The following is a 22478-nucleotide window of genomic DNA, read 5'->3' as shown; positions in this document are numbered from 1 at the left end:
ATGTAAAAATAAATACATGCAACAATTAAAATATATTACCATAAGTAAAAATAATAAAACTTCAAAATAAAAAAAAATATTATTTGTAAAATTTTATTTAATCTTAAATAAGGACACGTTTATATGGCTTGATTTGGGTTTCTGTGTCAAGTGGGCTCCAGATCAGGGTTATCATTAACTAAAACGAATAAAAGCTTTGTTAATTGAAATAAAGGTGAAGTAAAATATAAATTAAATGTAAAACTTATATAAAAAAATAAATATAAAAATAAACTTGTAAAACAAAAAATAAATAGTCAATTAGTCAATTAAAATAATACATAAAATTATTTAAAAAAAAATCAAATTAAATTTGATTAAAAATAAAATAAAAAGAGAAAGAAAATTTAATAATAAAAATTAAAATGATTAAAAATTAGTAAATTAAATAATAAATACTAAAAATGTAAAATGTAAACAAGAATACAAGAAACAAGAATAAATTGCACTCAGGTAAAATTAGTAGAAACATTAGGAAAATGTTTGCTTTCTAAATTTGAACTCCAAAAACATCCCTAAAACAAGATAAATCTAAAACAAAAATTTTAAAAAATTAAAAACAATAAATTAAAATAATACGTAATGTAAACAAACAAATATTGAAAACAAGTCAATCAGTCAATTAAAATAATATTTAAAAATTTAAAATGTAAAAAAGAAAATTACAATTAAATTTGATTAAATAAGAAAAAGCAAAATTTGTCAACAAATAAATAAAGATAATTAAATGTAACAAAATACAAATACAAATGAAAAAAAATAATATAAAAAAAACTTGCAAAACAAAAAATAAATATTAAAAATAAGCCAATTAGTCAATTAAAATAATACTTAAAAATTTACAAAATATAATGTTTAAATTCTTCTGTTATTTCTATTTCTATGGAATTTAATTTTAATATTTTATTTACATTTTACACATTTTTCTGCTATACTTATTTAATTTCCTTTTTTAAATTATTTTAATTTTTTTTTTTTTGCTAAATATTTTTGCATTTTGAATTTGAACGGCAAAAACACCTCTAAAACAAGATAAATCTACAGCACAAAAAAAAAAAAAAAAAGAATTTTCGTATTGTTTGTTTTGTTTTCCAGTAGAAATTTCTAATTATTAAATATGGATATGTTTATTTAATAAAACAGGTGAAGATGTGGGTTTTACGTGTTTTAGATCAGACTGTTGCTCACCGTTGGTTGATCAGACGATGCAGGTCACACAGCAGCTTCTGATCCCAGTTCAGATCACTGAATTTCTCTGTTATCGCTCGACAGAACGTGTCCAACTGGAGGCTTTGTAAAGAGAAGATGTATTCTCCTGGAAACAGACAACAACACATGAGGAAGTTCTTTAAGATGCTTCCAACAACAAAGAACTGATTCTGACAACTCAAACAAATGCAAAATGTAGGTACAAATATGTGGCCTGCTCTTACATGAACACAACAATTATTTTGGGTTTTTATTTATTTATTTATTTGTTAATAAGCAAATAAACAATTATTAGGTTGTTTTTCTTAAAGTGAGCTCCCCTGGACTTAGTTAATGAAAAAAAAAAAAAAAAACTGAGAATTTGACAAAATTCATAAATTGAAAGGTTCAGCTGGGGATGTTTTTGACATGGGCGGGTAAACTAAACTAGACCAAAATAAAATAAATAAATAAATAAGCATAATAATAAAATAAGAATAAAATGTATAATATAACATCTGAAAATAATAAAAAAACTAAATAAAAATGAAATGTAAACTATATAAAAATAATAAATTACATACCCAATATTTAAAACAATGAAAAAAAAGGTAGAAACAATAATGTTAACAAGTATGATAAAATATGTATAAAATAATAAAACAAAAAATTAAATGTACAAATAAATATTAAAAACAAGTCAATTAGTCAATAAAATTAATACTTATAATTTATAATGCAAAAAATATTAAAATATACTTAAATTAAATAAGAATAAAATTTGTAAAACAAAAAATAAATATTAAAATAAGTCAATTAGTCAATTAAAATAATACTTAAAAATAAACAATAAAAAAATAAAATAAGATAGTGTAAAATTTGTAAAACAAAATAATTAAAAATCTAAATAAATAAAACAGTAAATTAGAATACTTGAGAATAAAATTTTAAATATGTAAAAAAACCGAAATAAAATAAAACAAAAGTTGTAAAACAAAAAAATAAATTAGTCAATTAAAATTATACTTAGAAATTTAAAAACGTTAAATTTACATTTTATTAAGAAACATTAGAATAATTATAAATTAAAATTAAAAATTAAAATTAAATTTTAATTTAAAATTATTTTTTAATTGAAATAATACTTAAGATTAAAATGTAAAATAATAAAGTAAAATAAAAATAAAATCTAAAATTTGTAAAACAAAAAATGCTAAAAAATAATTCAAAACAGTTAATTAAAATAATACTTAAGAATAAAATGTAAAATATGTAAAACAAAAAATAAATATTAAAAACAATTAAATTAGTCAATTAAAATAATACTTAAAACAATTTAGAATGTACAAAAATATTAAAATTACATTTGATTAAATAAGCAAAAATCTAAATATATCAAAATGTAAAATTTGTAAAACAAACAATAATAAAAAATAATAACAGTACATTAAAATAATACTTAATGTAATACAAAAAATTAAAAACAGTAAATTAAAATACTTACTTTTTAAAAAAAATGTAAACAAATATTAAAATTATATTCAATTAAATAAGAATAGCAGAAAAATGTGTAAAAATTTTTAAAAAAATGATAAAATGTCAAAATAAATACATACAATTTAAATATATTAAAATAAAACAATACTAAACAAATAAAAAAATGTAAAATAAAAAGTGTAAAAATAATACAACTTTAAAATAAAAAATAGTTCATTGCAAAATTTGCATAAAAAAGTACATTAAAAATAATGCAAAAATACATTTAAAAATGCATCATTTTTAAATAAATAACCGAAATGTTAGAATAAATTCAATTAGGTCAAATTAGTAGAAACATTAAAAAAAAAAAAAAAGTCTTAATAAAAATTTTTAAATGATTTATTTTTTTTACCCATAGCCAGATCTTGGACTCCGTTCTCCAGGTCTCCATCCAAAGCAAACTGTTCTCTGAGCAGCTCTATGATGTGCTGCAGACACGAATCTGACAGACTGTGATTCACAAAGTGATGAGCAACGCTGGACTGAACTCGAATATTTGCTGCTGGACTTTCAGGAGACACAGCTGAGTCTCTGTGAGTAAAACAGACACTTTCATTCCTCACACTGTCATCTGAAGCTTTCTCTGGTTTTGTGTTTAGTGATTCTGCGTCTGTGATTGGCTGAAGCACAGCGATCTGGACAGGAAGTAGAGTCAGGCGTCCTGTCTGTGGGTCTTGCTGCAGCAGGAAGTTGTTACAAATCCCATTCGCACAAGACAAGGTGGGGAAGTTCGGCTGGTTGACTGTTTCTTGATTGGTTATTTGGGGAATCGCTGGAGGCGGTGAATTCACAAGAGTCTTACAACTGGATGATGATACTGATGTCCCATCATCCTCAGCAGCGCTCTCTTCCTGTTCATCTGGCTCTCGCTGAACATTTTCATCTGTGATGTCCTCAATAGAATGTCCACTGACAATCCTGAAAAATAAGAATACTACAAATAAAAACATAAGAACTTAGTATAGCTCCAGATCAGTTAACGATATCGAAAACTATCAAAACATTTTTGCCAGTTGAAATAAAGGTGAAGCAAAATATAAATATTAGATTGAAAACTTAATTCAGCTAGGTTCCCATGACAAAATTTCTATTTCAACAAAATAAACAAAAATTAAAAACTAAAAACAAGCCAATTAGTTAGTTTTAGTTTATTTAAAATGTAAAAAAAAAAAAATCAAATTAAATTTGATTAATAAGTTTGAATAATTTGATTTGATTAAATAAAAATAATGTCAAATATGTCAAATAAAACATAGTTAATTGTAAAATTTGTATAAAAAAAATAAAAAATAAAAATAATATATATATATTACAAAATATATATATATAAAAATTAGAAAAATTTGAGAATAAATTGTAATAAGTACAAATTAGCAGTAACTTAAAAAATTACAAATTAATTAATCGAAATAAAGGTGAAATGAGGTGAAAAAAAATATTGTATGTAAAACTTATTTTAGTTAGTTGCCAAGGCAAAATGTCTATTTCAACAAAATAAAATAAAAATAAAATGTAAAACTTGTAAAGAAAAAAAAGACAAAATTGGTAAAATAAAAATAAATTAAAATAATACTTAAAAAATATTTTAATTAAATTTGAATAAATAAGAATAAATTGTAAAGGATGTAAAGAAATAACAAAAATAAAATTAAATAAAATGTGAAATTTGTGAAACAAAAAATAAAAATAACAGTAAATTAAAATAACACTTAAAAAATGTAAAATGTATACACAATTCTAAAATTAAATTAAATTAAATAAGAATACATGAAAATTTGTAAAAATGCAAATAAAAAATAAGAAAATGCAAAAAATACATGTAAAAATGTAAATATAATAAAATAAAGCAATAATAAAAAAGTAAAATAAAATGTATAAAAATAATAATACTTTAACATTACAAATAATTAATTGTAAAAAAAAAAACATCCAAGGTAAATCCAAGGTAAAAAAAAAAAAAAAAAAAGATATATATTTAATAAAATAAAAAATACAAATACATCATTTTAAAATAAAAAATGTAAATTTTAGAATAATTTGCAATCAGGTAAAATTGGTAGAAACATAAAAAAGATATGTTAGAACTTAAACCTGAGTTCAGTTTTAAAGGGCTCCAGTTCAGGGTTACCATTAACTATTCAATTAAATAAGAACAACATAAAAATGTGTAAAAATGTAAATAAAAAAAATAAAAAAATAAAATGCAAATAGAAAAATAATACAATAAAATAAAACAACATACAATTAAAAAAAATAAAAAAATAAAATAAAAATAATAAAATCTAAAATAAAAACTAACAGCATGCATGTCATAAATCAGCATGTGGTAAACACACAAGTTCAGCCATTAGCAAAGGCGCTGATTCAATAATCACTGAAACACTGATGAATTAAATGCAACATAATGATGCATTCTGTGATTCCCTAAAATAGTTGTTGTTTGTAGACCTACAGCTCAGACTGCGGGTGATGAAGGAGCGCGTCCTGCGTCAGTATTATGGGGCTGAAGTGTGTGGCAGGAGAGGTGAAGGCCTCGGGCAGTCTGACGCTGGTGGAGGATTCTGGGTAATTATAAGGAACTGGACCAGCTACAGGCTCCAACCGGCCCTCGCTGGCCAACGGGACAAAACCTGAGAGAATAACAACACAAACAAACAAAAAACCTGCAGATTAACACCAAACACACGTGAAACACGTTAATATACAGACAACATACATTATTACACAACAGGGTGGATCTCATGAAAGACGTGCAGATCACATTTCACCCTCAAATACCAAATTATATTTTACATGATGAGAATGACATGTTTTAATGGCAATAGCACATTTACCTTCAAAAACTCTGATTTGGCCTAATTTGGCCAGATGTTTTACTTTTGAGCATATAGACATTTAAATGTACGTATATACATACACACAACTATATGTATCTTCCAACAAGAAAAAAAAAAGATTTAAAAATGTATGTGAAAATATGTGGCCTACTCTTACATAACTATAATTATTTAGTTCTTTGGTTATTTCTCTTTGAGCTCTGTGAAATCTGTGAATTTGACAAAAATAATAGGATTAAAGGATGAGCTGGACGTTTTTGAAAATCCTTCAGAAAAGTATGAAAATAATAAAATAAAACCAGAATAAAATTTTAAATGAAAAAAAAAAAATACAATAAAATAAAAATAACAAATATAAAAATTGTGAAAACAAAAAAATCTATAAAATTAAAATAATAATAATACAAATGTGAAACAAATAATAAAATAAAATACGAAAAACATACAATAAAATAAAAAATAAAGAAACATAAAAAGTTAATTTTTTTAAAAATAATTTCAAATTAAAAAATTAAATACTAAATAAATGTGCAACAAAAAATAAAATAAAACGAATAAAATATAACATGAAAAAATACAATAAAATAAAAATAAAATTTGTAAAAAAAATAAAGTAAAATTATCTAAAAAATTAATATAATACTTAAAAAACAAATGTGAAACAAATAATAATGTAAAATAAAATATGAAAAAATAATACAATACAATAAAAATAAAATAAAAAATTTGCAAAAATGTTAAAAAAATTTAAAATACTTACAAATATAAAATGTTCAAAAAATATAAAAAGAATTAAGTAAAACTAAATAAAATCAAAGTAATAAAACGTAAAAATACATGTAAAACCGCAAATGCATTAATGCATGTAAACTAAAACAAAATATATATTTATATATGAAAAAAAATTATAGATAGATAGATAGATAGATAGATAGACAGACAGACAGACAGACAGACAGATAGACAGATAGACAGATAGATAGATAGATAGATAGATAGAGTCGATAAAATGTGCTTAATTGCTGAAAATAATGGACAAAATTATTTATTTATTTTTTTATATTAGGGTGAAATATGACCTGAAAATATTCTTGACAGATTTTGTGAGAATTTAATATATTTAATCTGAAATGTTAAAAAAGCAAAGTGACAGAATGACTCGCACCTGCCTTATCTTCTCCCAAGTGTGGGTCAGATGGGTTTTCAGCACACTCAGGAGAAGACCAGTCCTCTGTATCTCTATTCCCATCGAATGCCTTCAATGAAAACCGTACTTGTTATGAGAAACTAGTTGACTGAAGTTTATGCATTAAGAAAGGAAAGAGTTACAGAAGAGTGTTTGGACTGACAGCTGTTCCGCTGACAAGAGTAGTTGGCATTTATTCTTCATTTGTTTCTATTTGTATTTTGTCTAAAGAATTTTTTTAGGATTTTTAAAACACTTTTAAGTGTTTATTTTATTGCACAATTACAATATAAAGGCCATTTTCTCAAAATGAATTTCTTTCTCCACTTCAATAACTAAAGGTTTTTATAGAGGGGTTTGTTCACATAACATTCTCACTGATTTTATTACTGTACTTTTCTCTATTTCCGTCTGTAGATTTTAATGATAATAAAAATTTAGTGAGTTTGTTTCTCCACTTCAGTAAAACTTACATACACCAAATTTAGCAGTTTTATTCCAATGTAAATTCTGAAGGATTTTATACAAGGGTTTTTTCATATATCGTTTAACTGATTTATTATTGCATTTTTTTCTATTTCTTTCTGTAGATTTCAATTACAATACATGTTTAAAGAGATTTTTCTCCACTTCAGCATGACTTACATATACAAAATTTAGCAGTTTTATTCTAATCTAAATTCTGAAGGATTTTATAGAAGGGTTTTTTCATATATTGTTTAACTGATTTATTATTGCATTTTTTCTATTTCTGTCTGTATATTTCAATTACAATACATGTTTAAAGAGATTTTTTTCCACTTCAGCATGACTTACATTAACCAAACTTAGCAGTTTTATTCTAATCTAAATTCTGAAGGATTTTATAGAAGGGTTTTTTCATATATTGTTTAACTGATTTATTATTGCATTTTTTTCTATTTCTGTCTGTAGATTTCAATTACAATACATGTTTAAAGAGATTTTTTTCCACTTCAGCATGACTTACATAAACCAAACTTAGCAGTTTTATTCTAATCTAAATTCTGAAGGATTTTATAGAAGGGTTTTCTCATATATCGTTTAACTGATTTATTATTGCATTTTTTCTATTTCTGTATGTAGATTTCAGTTACAATACATGTTTAAAGAGATTTTTTTTCCACTTCAGCATGACTTACATAAACCAAACTTAGCAGTTTTATTCTAATCTAAATTCTGAAGGATTTTATAGAAGGGTTTTTTCATATATCGTTTAACTGATTTATTATTGCATTTTTTCTATTTCTGTCTGTAGATTTCAATTACAATACATATTTAAAGAGATTTTTTTCCACTTCAGCATGACTTACATTAACCAAACTTAGCAGTTTTATTCTAATCTAAATTCTGAAGGATTTTATAGAAGGGTTTTTTCATATATTGCTTAACTGATTTATTATTGGACTTTTCCTATTTCTGTCTGTAGATTTCGATTACAATACATGTTTAAAGAGATTTTTCTCCACTTCAGCATGACTTACATAAACCAAACTTTACAATTTTATTCATATTTAGATTGTGGATGTTTTTACTGAGGGGTTTCTTCATATAACATTTGCTTGATTTTATTATTGTACAAAACATATCTTTAAAAGCATTTTCAAAACAAGCTTTATCTCGACTCCACTTACACTTACATACACCAGATTTTCCTGTTTTATTCCTATCAATATTCTGAATGTTTTTATAGAGGGGTTTGTTCATATATCATTTGACTAAATTATTATTGCACTTTACGTCTATACATATACATGTCTGTATTTCAGTTACAATAGATATGGTTAAAGAGTTTCTTTCTCCACTTCAGTAAAACTTACTTACACCAGACTTACACCAGTTTTATTCCTTTCTATATTCTAAAGGTTTTTATTGAGGGGTTTGTTCATATATCATTTGACTAATTTATTATTGCATTTTATGTCTGTATTTTAGTTACAATATATATGTTTAGCAGGGTTTTTCCTCCACTTCGGTAAAACTTACTCACACCAAACTTAACAGTTTTATTCTTATCTATATTCTGAAGGTTTTTATAGAGGGGTCTGTTCATATATCATTTGAATAATTTATTATTGCACTTTACGTCTGTATTTTAGTTACAATACATATGTTTAGCAGTTTTTTTTCTCCACTTCAGTAAAACTAACTTACACCAAACTTTAGTGTTTTTATTCCTATCTATATTCGGAATGTTTTTACAGAGGGGTTTGTTCATATAACATTTATCTGATTTTCTACAAAACTTTATTCATAAAAACATAGTAAAAATGTATTTTCCTGGCTGATTTATGAAGTGATAAACAAATAGATATGCAAAACCCCCTTTAACAATATTGTCAACAAAATCAAGAAATTTGAACCTGAATGTTCAGATTTCTGTTCTAGAAATTTATGCAAATTAGTGTTTTTTTTTTTATTATTTAATGCCTTGTAATAGAAAAAATGTTTGCAATTCTTAAAGCATCAATCAACTGGGGAATTACAGTGATAAATATTAGTTTTATATTTTACCCTATTAACCCGGGCTGTCTTGCTTTAAACACAACTGAGTCTCCAGAGCCATGAAGATCAACCTCTGAGCAATAACATTCCTGTGGGAACTCTCATGACAAAATCGATTCATGACTATTTGGACACCGAAGTCAAAACAATGTGTAACAGATGTGCAAATAAAACAGAAATAACTTTGGATGGGTCGGCGCCTACAGGGGCGTCTGTTTGCCACTGATATCACTGGACTGGCATGTTTAATGCAGCAGAAGGAGGGACAGATTCAGGCAGAGACCATGTTTCTGTGACACAGAGAGAGACTTCATGAAACTGAAAAGACAAGATGACAGGACTGATGAAACTCTGCCCCGCATGACTCCATCAGACCCATGTCTGCACAGATCCTCCGGATGAATGAAGTGTGACGTTTCACCTGGTGAACTCGGCTGATGGTCTGTGTCCACACATTCTCTGCATTCGTTCCCTGGCGTGAGAGGTAGTCACGGCAAGACTGAAATATAACAACCGACATAAAGCACATTAGCATAGGTAAACAGCATTGCAAGAGACAAAAGAGCACACACACATACATACATATATATATATATATATATATATATATACACACACACATACACACACACTGCTGCTCAAAAGTTTAGAATCAGTAAGATTTGTAATGTTTTTGTAAAGAAGTTTCTTATGCTCATTTATGGCTGTGTTCAGTTGATCAAAAATACAGTAAAAAATGTAATATTGTGAAATATTACGATGCAATACAATGTTTTTAGGGCCCGAGCCCAGAATGGGCAAAGGCCCTATTGTTCTTCTAAGGATTCTTTTTTTTTTTTTTTTTTTTTTTTTTTCAACCTTCCGGGCACTTATGGGGGCCTTAACATACTCAAAAACTCTTGAAAATTTGCACACACGTTGGAATCTGCCGTCATCCGGACGCCACAGAGGCTGGGACCCGGGCGTGGTTCAGGGCCTCTACAGCACCCGCTGGAACACAGTCAGAAAACTTGATGTACTGCGCACACATACTTGCACGTACTCATATGAAACTCGGTACACATATAGATCTCACTGAGCCAAACAACTTTTGTACTCTATGTCATAGGCTCCACCCAACAGGAAGTGAGATATTTAGGGCTGAGAAAAAAGCACATGCTCTGGAATTTGAAATACTCCTCCCAGGATTTCGACAGGATTGTCACCAAACTCGGTCAGCATGATCTCAAGACATTGGGGATGCAAAATTGCGAGGGGATTTTTGATATCTCGAACAGTTTGGCCGTGGCAAGGCGACAAAGTTATGGCGAGAAATGATAAACAGGAAGTGTCTAATAACTGTTGCACACATTGCCTGATTCTGATGAAACTTCACCAGTTTGTTCTTTGTATGATGCCGATTCCATAAATGTGACTATTATGAGTCAAAGTCATAGCACCACCAACTGGCAGCAGGAAGTGTGTCATTTTCAAAATGCTTTGAAATCAGCCTCTTAATTTTACTCTATTTTCTTCAAACTTCATCAAAATAATGTCATAACACGGCCGATGAGAATATGTAAAGGGGTCGATGATAAATCAAATGCTGTTGCCATGGCAACGTGCCAAACTTTAAAATTAGGTCCCTGTCTCTTCGAGGCAGATAACATACTTAGAATTTCATGAAACTCAACACACACATCAATATTAATGATAGTTAGACACTGGTGAAAGGTCATAAATGGGTGTGGAGCAGGCACTCTATAGCGCCATCTTTTGGGGGGTTCGTTTTTCCTACAGTCACCAAACTCTGTACATATATTGTTCTCATCAATCTGGACAACTTTCTAATTTACACCCATTAGCTACGACCAACAGGAAGTTGGCTATTTTGATTTGATTTTTGATGTGGATTTTTGGAAAAATATAGCTGTGAATAAATTCATATCACTCATAGCAGAATCAGACAGTTCACACCAAACTTTGTCAACATGATGCCAAGATACTGAAGATGCTAAATTGTGAACGGCTTTGGGATATCTTGAACGGTGTTGATGTGGTGATTTATGAAAGTAACAGTAAAAAAGATTGCATTATTCTAACTCATCAAAACTTTTTACATATAAAGAACAAGAAATTCTTAGGAAATACGTGTAGTTATCATGCTCAGAGGCCCCAAAAACATTAAAAGTGTCATATATGTTTGTCAGATTAAAGCTCTAATACCAGGGATAAACACTAGAGGTCCTAATAAGATAAGGAATCGTTTGACCTGCTATTTAGCTCATTTTCTGTGTATAAGAATGACAATAATGCATAGAATCAGTTGATATGTACTGTACTGTCAGTGTACTTTAACATAATTATTTTGTATAGATGCTTAAAGAGCATTAAAATCTTTTTTTAATCTTTAAAGAAAAAATTATATGATTTATATACATATACACTCTCACAGATAGAATAAAAAATCTTATAAGTATGACACTATACTGCTCAGTTCACTTAATTAGAATGAGAAACAAATACATCAACTAAGTTAATATGTATTTATTTTTAATATATTTGTTTATAATTATTTCACAGATGCTTATAGATCATTAAAATAATATTTAAAAATGGCTGTAGATCATAAAACATGGTAACTATTTAAAATAGGGTCTCTTTTGTTAACATTGGTTAATGAACTAACAAACATAAACGAACAACGAACAATATATTTGTACTCGATTTTCTTCAAACTTCATCAGAATAATGTAAAAACACGGCCGATGAGAGTCTGTAAAGGCGTTCCTGATGCATCAAATACTGTTGCTATGGCAAATAAAAAAAATACATTCAAATATTTATTTCCTGTGTTTTTGAGGCAGATAGCGTGCTTAAAATTTAATTTTCCATTTTCAATTTTCAGTGATTTATTATATCTTTAAAGTGCAGCATCCAAATACTTTGAAACTTTTTTCATACAAAGAACTATTCATTCTGATCAAACACAGTTCATTTCATAATTATACAAAACTCCACGAATGAAAGAAAATTAAAAAACATATCTGATCTCTGAGTGTAAGGAGGGGGGATGGGTGGTAAAAGAAAGAGTCAGAGAGGAGGAGAGACAGTTAGGGTTCATCCAGAGGGTTACTGTGAATGCATGTGCCCGCTGGTGCACCGTTTTCCTGATGCAACCGGAATGGTGATTGCGTTTGTGGCGAGGGCCCGCCATCGCTGCTTGCAGCTATATTTATTATTATTATTATTATTATTCTCCAAAATGAATTGCATTTTTGAGGGCCTAAACATACCCGAAAACTCATGAAACTTTGAACAAACTGAAACAAACATGAAACAAACTTCATGTTTGATAAAAGTGCTGGCCTGAACACATCTACATGCCAATAATCAGTTATAGGCATAGCGCCACCAGATGGCAGCAGGAAGTTTGGCACAAATAAATGACTTTGACATATTTCTCCTATATTTACTGTATTAAAAGCATTCTGCCCACCGTTCGCTGTTTTCCTAAAGCCACCGGTCGGCGGTGAGCCCGGGTGCGAGGGCCCTATCATCGCTGCTTGCAGCTTTAATTAAAGTTGAATTTTCAGCATCAGTATTCAGTTTCACATGATCCTTCAGAAATCATTTTAATATGCAGATTTATTATTATTTGCTGAATAATTAATATTTTGTTGGAGCCTGTGATATTTTTCATTCAGGATTCTTTGATCAATAAAAGGTTAAAAAGAACAGCATTTATTTAAAATAGAAAGGTTTTCTAATAATATACACTATTATTCAAAAGTTTGGGGTCAGTAAATTTATATTTTTTCATTTATTTATTTTTTTTAAGAAATAAATAATAAATACTTTTATTCACCAAGGATGTGTTAAATGAATAAAAAGTGATAACATAGATTTACATTATTAAAAAAAAAAGATTTATATTTTGAATAAATGCTGTTCTTTTTAACTTGTTATTCATCAAAGAATCCTGAAAAAAAAAAAGAATCACAGGTTCCAAACAAAATATTTGGCAGCACAACTGTTTCCAGCATTGATAATTCTAATAATAAATCAGCATATTAGAATGATTTCTGAAGGATCATGTGACACTTAAGAGTGAAGCTTGGAACAAAACAGCTGATGAAAATTCAGCTTTGCATCACAGGATTAAATTATATTTTAAAGTATATTAAAATAAACATTATTTTATATTGTAATAACATTTTGCAATATTACTGCTCTTTTTGTATTTCTGATTAAATAAGCATAAGAGACTTCTTTAAAAAACATTACAAGTCTTACTGATCCCAAACTTTTGTGTATAGTGTATATGTAAGTGTGTGTGTGTGTGTGTACATATATATATATATATATTTAATTGTTCTTTATAATAAATATAACCAGTAGCGTGTTTACCCACCACGCAAAGCACGCAATTGTGCAGGGCCCCGCGACTTTTTCCCAAGGGGGAAATATAAAATATATAAAATTATAAAATTGTATCCTATGTTTTGGAGTGAAATATGACACTAAATTCTGACTCACATGATGATTCTCAAATACCTTTTTCGCCATTTCAATAGAAGGCCTTTCGATGGGAGTTCTTTTGGCCATCTCAAGCAGGAGTCTCTTGAGTTTTCTCGGCATGGCCAGCTTTTGATTGGGAGACAAATTAAACTTGGCCGTAGCCCAGAGGACAGCTGCTACCCCATACACACACGCCTAGAGATGAGCAAAAACACACTGTAAACCATTTTCATTTAAATAGATGATGGTGTGTCACAATAGACAGCGACAAACCTTTTCTGTCACAATTCCATGTTCTTGAAATTCAGGGGCCAGAAAAAATGCATCACAGGAAGCTGAAACAGACAACAGGAACAGAAATGAATAATAAAAATAATAATAATAATAGCATTTACTTATTTACAGTTAAGGTCAAAAGTTTACATCCTCCTTTCAGAATTTGCAAATGTTATTTATTATGCATGAAAATGTTAGAGATTCCACATAAAAGATGTTTATATATAGTTCACACGAGAAAGTAATAGTTACAGAAGGTTCAAACGGTCATTGTTGCTTTAGAAGGAAAAAATCTTTTCAAATTTGAGAATCGGGGTAAATTTAACTTATTTTGTCTTCTGGGAAACATGTAATTATCTTCTGTAGCCTCTAAAGTGCAGTACAACACTAAAAAAAAAAAATGATATTTAGGCAAAATAAGAAAAATGTGCACATCTCCATTCCGTTCAAAAGTTTTCACCCCCTGGTCTTAATGCATTTTCTCTTCTGGAGCATCAGTGAACATTTGAACCTTCTGTAATAGTTGCATATGAGTCCCTAAGTTGTCCTCAGTGTGAAAAGATGGATCTTAAAATCATACAGTAATTGTTGGAAAGGGTTCAAATACACAAAAATGCTGGAAAACCAAAGAATTTGTGGAATCTGAAGATTTTTCTGAAGAACAGCGGGCTTTGTAACTGTTCAGGACAAACAAGGGACTCATGAACAACTATCACTAAACAAAAAAACACAGCTGTGGATCATTCAGGTAACAACACAGTTTTAAGAATCAAAGGGATGTAAACTTTTTATAAATTCAACTATTGTTTTCTCTTGTGGACTATAAGTATAACATCTTTTATGTGAAATATCTCATTCAGGTCAGTACTGAATAAACAATAACATGCATTTTGGACGACCCCTTTTATTTTTTGTTAAATAATAATTAACATTTTGCAGATTTTGAAAGGGGGGTGCACACTTTTGACCTCCACATGTCTTCTACATTCTACATGTAAAGTTGTTTTCTGTTGCATTTACAATTGTTTCTCCATTGCAAACTGTTATGTTGGTAATAATGTGTTCTGTAGTTCTCATACCCGGGTTTTTAGGTCTCAGAAACAGCATTTCTCCTTCACAGCCCACATACACAGAGTCCAGACACAGGTAGTCTAATGTAACACACAGCAGTTATTTTTCTCAAACAAGTTGTTAACAATTCATAATTTAGAATTAAAAAGCTATGGACATAACACCTAAATAAAGGCAAAGAATCTTGATGTATACAACTGACCTGGGAGGTCGATGTAGGTCTGAAGTGTGGAGAGACATGTGTAGCATAAAGCCCAGAGCTCATTGATGGAGAACGGCTGAGCAGAGCAGGAAAGCAGCTCCCGCAAAGAGATCCACTGAAAAAAAGACAAAGAACACAAAACAAAATATTCATTACTTATTTTACATCGACATATTTCTTTGTTTTTACCACATTTTCACAATGCTTCATTTAGTTCCAGGTTTAAAACAAGACACTACAATATACAAAATTAAACTATGCGCTATATTAACTGAAATAATAGATATCGCCATATTTTGCCTTAACATTTAAACTAGATAAAAAAGTTTGTCAAGACAAACTTTGAAGTTGACCTGAGAAAACCGGACCAGAAAGTTTTAAAAGTTTAAAAAAATTTGAACAGTTAAAAAAAGTTTAAGGAGTTTAAAAAGTTAAAAAAGATTTCAAAGTTTAAAATGTTTTAAGTTTAAGGGTTTTCAGACTGAAATAGTCTGAAGTTTTAAAGTAGTTTTAAAAGCTTAATGTTTGATAGATAGACAGCTAGATAGATAGCATGTTTCTAGTATGGTTAGCATGTTGATAACGTTTTTAACATGATTAGCAATTAGCAAACTATTCAAATTGTATGAAATAATTCCTAGACCTAATTATTAGTAATAAACTCAGAATTGCAACAACTTAATTTAAATTGTAATAAACCCAGAATTGCAAATTTGTAAACGCAAAAAAAAAAATGCAAGAAAACAAATCAAATTGTGAGAAATAAAATAGAATTAAAAGAAAACAAAATTCAATTGTAAGAAATTAATTGAGAATTGAAAAAAAAATCTAATTGTGAGAAATAAATTTAGAATTGCAAATAAAAATTGTAATTGTAAGAAACTCAGAATTGAAAGAAGAAAAATCTAATTGTGAGAAATAAATTGAACACTGCAAGAAAAAAAATCTAGAATTCTCAGAATTAAAATTTAGAATTGCAAGAAAACAAATCAAATTGTGAGAAATAAAATAGAATTAAAAGAAAACAAAATTCAATTGTAAGAAATTCATTGAGAATTGAAAATAAATCTAATTGTGAGAAATAAATTTAGAATTGCAAATAAAAAATTTAATTGTAAGAAACTCAGAATTGAAAGAAGAAAAATCTAATTGTGAGAAATAAATTTAGAATTGCAAATAAAAATTGTAATTGTAAGAAACTCAGAATTGAAAGAAGAAAAATCTAATTGTGAGAAATAAATTTAGAATTGCAAATAAAAATTGTAATTGTAAGAAACTCAGAATTGAATGAAGAAAAATCTAATTGTGAGAAATAAATTGAACACTGCAAGAAAAAAAATCTAGAATTATCAGAATTAAAATTTAGAATTGCAAGAAAACAAATCAAATTGTGAGAAATGAAATAGAATTAAAAGAAAACAAAATTCAATTGTAAGAAATTCATTGAGAATTGAAAAAAAATCTAATTGTGAGAAATAAATTTAGAATTGCAAATAAAAAATTTAATTGTAAGAAACTCAGAATTGAAAGAAGAAAAATTTAATTGAGAAATAAATTTAACACTGCAAGAAAAAAAAATCTAGAATTCTCAGAATTAAATTTAGAATGGCAAGAAAACAAATCAAATTGTGAGAAATAAACTCAGAATTGAAAAACAAAAATTCAAAGCGGGAGGAATAAATTTAGAATTGTAGGAAAAAAATTGAATTGTGAGAAATTAAAAGAAAACCATTCATATTGTGAGAAAAAAATGTAGAACTGCAGGGTCCGTGTAACGGTTTGCAGTTCTTTGTTCAATTTGCGCCATCAAAATTAACCAGATAAAAACTGGCTTCAAACTTTCGTTTTTTTTTTTTTTTTTTTTTTTTTTTTTTTTAATACCTCACAAACAGATATTTGTCTCTCTGTTTAATTTTCCGTTCTACAAGTTTAGGTTGAAGCATCCGAATAAGACTGTTGATCACGTAAAACATAACTCATTATTCTAACTTTGCTCTCACGGTTGGTCCGTACCATTACTGCCGGGGGAGGAGAATTAGCCTTTGACTGAGTTAAAACGTCATATGTGTATTTTAATTAAAATAACTTTTAACATTGAAAAGCACATTGTTAAACTGTAAAGCTTGTATTACTTTTAATGCTTTACTACAGGTATGATTTTGCCAATGTATTCCTTCATAAATGTACAGTACACTACGCAATATGTTCATAAAATCTACTGTACGTAAAAGGCTGTTCATAAAGGCTTTAGGTGTCTAGACTGACTTACTACGGGTGAGATTTTGCCAATATCTCCTTACTCTACGTACACAGTATATACATATTTTGCTCAAAAAAATACTGAAGGTTTTATTAATGTCCCAAAGGTTGTAGCATAGGCTATTTCTAGTTACAAGACTTAACTACAGGTACCATTTTGCCAATATCTCCCTTACTGGATTTTTTTTTTTTAGAAAGAAGTACAATAATCAGCAAATAGTTTTTATGTTCCAATGGTTGGATATTCCCAGTGGCCAGAAGATTTTGCCAATAGCTTATTTACTGTGTGAATGGTACATTTTTCATGTCTATATAATATAATTGTTAAAACTAATCGTGATAGTGATATCTTTGAACAGTGGCAATGGTACGGACCAACCGAGAGCGCAAAACACACAAAAAATGGAAAATCAGAATAATACGTCATGTTTTATGTTTGTTAAAAAAATCTTACACAGATGCCACAACCTAAACTTGTAGAACAGAAAATTAAACAGAGAGACAATTATTCGTTTTTGAGGTGTTTGAAAAAAATGAAAAAATTAAAGTTCGAAGGCAATTTTTATCTGTTTAATTTTGATGGTGCAAACCGTTACACGGACCCTGCAGGAAACAAAATTACATTGTAAGAAATAAATTTAGAATTGAAAAAACCTCATTGTGCAAAATAAATTCAGCATTGCAAAAAAATCTAATTGTGAGAAATAAATTTATAATTGCAATAAGAAAAATCTAATTGTAAAAAATTAACTCAGAATTGAAAGAAACAAAATTACATTGTTAGAAACACATTTAAAATGGCAAGAAATAAATTTAGAATTAAAATAAAATCCAAATGTGAGAAATAAATGTAGCATTGCAAAAAAATTCAAATATAAGAAATAAACTTAGAATAAGCCAGAATTGTGAGATAAAAAACTTGCAATTTTGAGAAAAAGAAATCAAAGCTGCTACCTTTTTTGTTTTATTGTGTGACTGAAATAAGAAAACATGTTATGGAAGCAAAACAGCATGAAAAAAAAGTTTTTTTTAGCTGTAGCGTCTCGCCTAAAGTGAACAAAAAAGTAATATTGTGTATCATCGAACGCACCTGACTCTGAGATTCCTCATTCAGACACAACACAGTTTTGTTAACATGGTTAGAGCAGCACAGTTCAGCGTCTGCATGCATTTCTCCATCTTCTGAGGCCGTCGGGCTTTGATCGTCTACAACTTCAGTCTGGTTCGTCTCGTATGCTTTGGGTTCAGTCGTGCAACTCGTTGAACCCTCAGGCGGTACACACAATTCCTCATCCTCTAGGTCTGAATCCTTGGCTTTCGGCCGCAGCAGTCTCCCGCTCCAGCCGGTGGCAGCGCTCTCCTCCTCCGTGATCTCGGACAGGTCGGCCATCATCATGCTGATGGGCGCGTGCGTCGGAGGACAGAACGCCGGAGGGTTGTTGGAGTCTGGGACCGAGCAGGAGCGGTTCAGAGCTTTCTTGGCTCTCCCGGGCCTCTTCTCCTGACTCCTCCTGTGCACCGGAGAACTGTTTTGAGACCTGCTGTCCGGCAAAGGCTCGAACGAATCTCCGGAAAACGAAGAGCCGTTACAGAGCAGACCTCTGCGCCTCAGCAGCAGCTCCTCGCCGTCGTATGAATCTGTCGAGTAGTTTCTGATCATGGTTCGATCGCCGACGGGATTCTCTGTGGAGTTTGATCTTGAGGCTTTGTAATCCAGAAACTTAAAACTGGATTTCTCCCATCCATCTGTGAACAAACAAAGATGAAAGTGATGTTTGACTCTGGAAACTATAGTTCTCTCCTTAATTGGTCCTTGGGGTCCAACTGACCCCACTGGACTATTCCTTCATTTTTTTTTTTTGATAAAATTTCCCTTCATCTCAGGGCATGAGACTCTGTGGCTTTTCCTAAATAATCAATCTAAATAAACAAAAACAAATCCAGACTTGATTTTGTTGTTCTAAAGGTGCGTACATTTTTTTTACTACTTAGGGTCAGATTGAGCCCACACTAAAAAAGAATGGGAAAAGTGAATATATATATATATATGCAAATTGGAACGAAATCAACAAACCTGGCATAAATCTGAACATCCAGTCATAAATGAAGGACAGAACTAAATCAAATGATTCACGATCGGCGCACTGAATTTCAAACTAAATTAAATGATTCTGAATCCTGAACTAAATCAAATGATTCTGAATCCCGAACTAAATCAAATGATTCACGATCGCTCTAAAGATTCGAACTGAATCAAACAATTCCCGAACCGAATCAAATGATTCGCGAACTTGCTCTAAATATCCAAAGTAAATCAAACGATTCGCAAACCCGTTCTAAAGTCCCGAACTGAATGAAACGATTCGCAAACCCGTTCTAAAGTCCCGAACTGAATGAAACGATTCGCAAACTCGCTCTAAAGTCCCAAACTGAATCAAACCATTTGCGAACTCGCTCTAAAGATCCAAAGTGAATCAAACGATTTGGAAATTCGCTCTAAAGATCCGAAGTGAATCAAACGATTTGCGAACTCGCTCCAAAGATCCAAAGTGAATCAAACGATTAGCGATCCGTGCTCTGAATCGCTAACTAAATAAAATGATTCTGAATCCCGAACCGAATCAAATGATTAGTAAACTCGCTCTAAAGATTCGAACTGAATCAAACGATTCCCGAACCGAATCAAATGATTCGCGAACCCGTTCTAAAGTCCCGAACTGAATGAAACGATTCGCGAACTCGCTCTAAAGTCCAGAACTGAATCAAACGATTCGCGATCCGTGCTCTGAATCGCTAACTAAATAAAATGATTCTGAATCCCGAACCGAATCAAATGATTAGCAAACTCGCGCTAAAGATTCGAACTGAATCAAACGATTCCCGAACCGAATCAAATGATTCACGAACCCGTTCTAAAGTCCCGAACTGAATGAAACGATTCGCAAACTCGCTCTAAAGTCCAGAACTGAATCAAACGATTCGCGAACTCGCTCTAAAGATCCGAAGTGAATCAAACGATTCGCGATCCGCGCTCCGAATCGCTAACTAAATCAAATGATTCTGAATCCCGAACTAAACCAAACGATTCGCAATTCGCGCTCTGAATCACAAACTAAATCAAATGGTTCTGAATCCTGAACTAAACCAAACGATTTGCGATCCGCACTCTGAATCGCAAACTAAATGAAATGATTCTGAATCTCGAAATAAACCAAACGATTTGCAAACTTGCTCTAAATATCCGAAGTGAATCAAATGATTTGCGATCCGTGCTCTGAATCGCTAACTAAATCAAATGATTCTGAATCCCATACTAAACCAAATGATTCGCAATCCACGCTCTGAAACGCAAACTAAATCAAATGATTCTGAATCCGGAACTAAACCAAATGATTCGCAGACTTGCTCTAAATATCCGAAGTGAATCAAACGATTCATGAACCCGTTCTAAAGTACCGAACTGAATGAAACGATTCGCGAACTCGCTCTAAAGTCCTGAACTGAATCAAACGATTCGCGAACTCGCTCCAAAGATACGAAGTGAATCAAACGATTTGCGATCCGCGCTCTGAATCGCTAACTAAATCAAATGGTTCTGAATCCCGAACTAAACCAAATGATTCGCGATCCACGCACTGAATCACGAACTTAATCAAATGATTCTGAATCCCGAACTAAACCAAACGATTCGCAAACTTGCTCTAAATATCCGAAGTGAATCGAACGATTCGCGAACTCGTTCTAAAGTCCCGAATTGAATGAAACGATTTGCGAACTCGCTCTAAAGTCCCGAACTGAATCAAACAATTCGCAATCCGTGCTCTGAATCGCTAACTAAATCAAATGATTCTGAATCCCGAACTAAACCAAACGATTTGCAAACTCGCTCTAAAGATTCAAACTGAATCAAACGTTTCCCAAACTGAATCAAATGATTCACAAACTTGCTCTAAAGATTCGAAGTGAATTAATGGATTCGCGAACCGTTCTAAAGTCCCAAACTGAATCAAATGATTCGCAAACCTGTTCTAAAGTCCTGAATTGAATCAAACGATTTGCGAACCTGTTCCCGAACTGAATCCAACGATTCTCGAACTTGCTCTTAAGATCCGAAGTGAATCAAATTATTTGCGAACCAGTTTCAAACTCCCGAACTGAATCAAAAGATTCCCAAAGTGAATCAAACAATTCGCTGAATCAAACTGAATTAAAACGATTCGCGAACTAGCTCTAAAGATTCGCAATAAAATATTAGTTTTATGGCTGCATGACATGCAGATAAACTATTTTTTTTTTTGTATTTTTATATTTTTGATTTATTATTCTTTGATGTCAGTGACTTGTCAAGGCATGCAGGTTAACAAATAAGAAATATTACTTAGTCTATTTCTTATTTATTTATTTTGTAGTGTTTTATTTTAATAGCTAGTTAAAAAATACATATTATTTAAAAAATGAAGACATTTTTCTTTCGTTTAATTTCAGTTTATAAACTCTCTGGAGTTTCCTCAGACCATCAGATGCACCAGATTAACAGACAGCAGTGAAATCACACCTTGGAGAGCAGCGACGGACTCTATAGACAGGACTCTTCGGCCGATGGCAGACAGTTTCCGGCAGACGGTTGTGGGCGAGACGTCACCGAGTACAACCTCCGCCTGAGAGAGAATGTCCTGTGAAAATAAGAGACCGTATTATTCACATATATCATTAAACAATGAGAGAAATCTGCGTCTTGATTAAATAAAATAACCTTTAAACTTTTAAATGATTTAATCCTCCAGAGAGTAGTGAAAGTTCAAAGTCAACCTTGCAGTTTAGGTTCAATAAATGTTCTCATCAAAAACAACAATATATT

The 22478-nt window shown here is 30.2% G+C and overlaps 2 protein-coding genes across 2 annotated transcripts in view; one reads left to right on the top strand and one right to left on the bottom strand.

Annotated features, from left to right (window-relative positions):
* The window catches only part of kndc1 (kinase non-catalytic C-lobe domain containing 1), a gene marked incomplete at its 5' end in the record, with an annotated part of 56033 nt that extends 33734 nt beyond the window's left edge, over positions 1-22299 (bottom strand). Inside the window, 12 exons of the mRNA XM_073834526.1 lie at positions 1228-1354; positions 3119-3208; positions 3317-3684; positions 5219-5396; positions 6769-6859; positions 9734-9811; positions 13849-14007; positions 14086-14147; positions 15168-15239; positions 15362-15476; positions 18711-19366; positions 22176-22299. Of these exons, the coding sequence (XP_073690627.1) occupies positions 1228-1354; positions 3119-3208; positions 3317-3684; positions 5219-5396; positions 6769-6859; positions 9734-9811; positions 13849-14007; positions 14086-14147; positions 15168-15239; positions 15362-15476; positions 18711-19366; positions 22176-22299 (2120 nt within the window). The remainder of the gene's footprint in view (positions 1-1227; positions 1355-3118; positions 3209-3316; positions 3685-5218; positions 5397-6768; positions 6860-9733; positions 9812-13848; positions 14008-14085; positions 14148-15167; positions 15240-15361; positions 15477-18710; positions 19367-22175) is intronic.
* A 38-nt stretch (positions 22300-22337) lies between these two features.
* LOC141325795 (kinase non-catalytic C-lobe domain-containing protein 1-like) overlaps positions 22338-22478 on the top strand; it is a 107521-nt gene continuing 107380 nt past the window's right edge. Inside the window, exon 1 of the mRNA XM_073834525.1 lies at positions 22338-22352. Within this exon, the coding sequence (XP_073690626.1) occupies positions 22338-22352 (15 nt within the window). The remainder of the gene's footprint in view (positions 22353-22478) is intronic.

This window comes from Garra rufa, chromosome 2 (assembly GCF_049309525.1).
Source record: "Garra rufa chromosome 2, GarRuf1.0, whole genome shotgun sequence".
In the NCBI taxonomy this organism is placed as follows: domain Eukaryota; kingdom Metazoa; phylum Chordata; class Actinopteri; order Cypriniformes; family Cyprinidae; genus Garra; species Garra rufa.
Note: the sequence above shows the minus strand (reverse complement) of the source record. Positions and strands in the feature narration are given on the sequence as shown.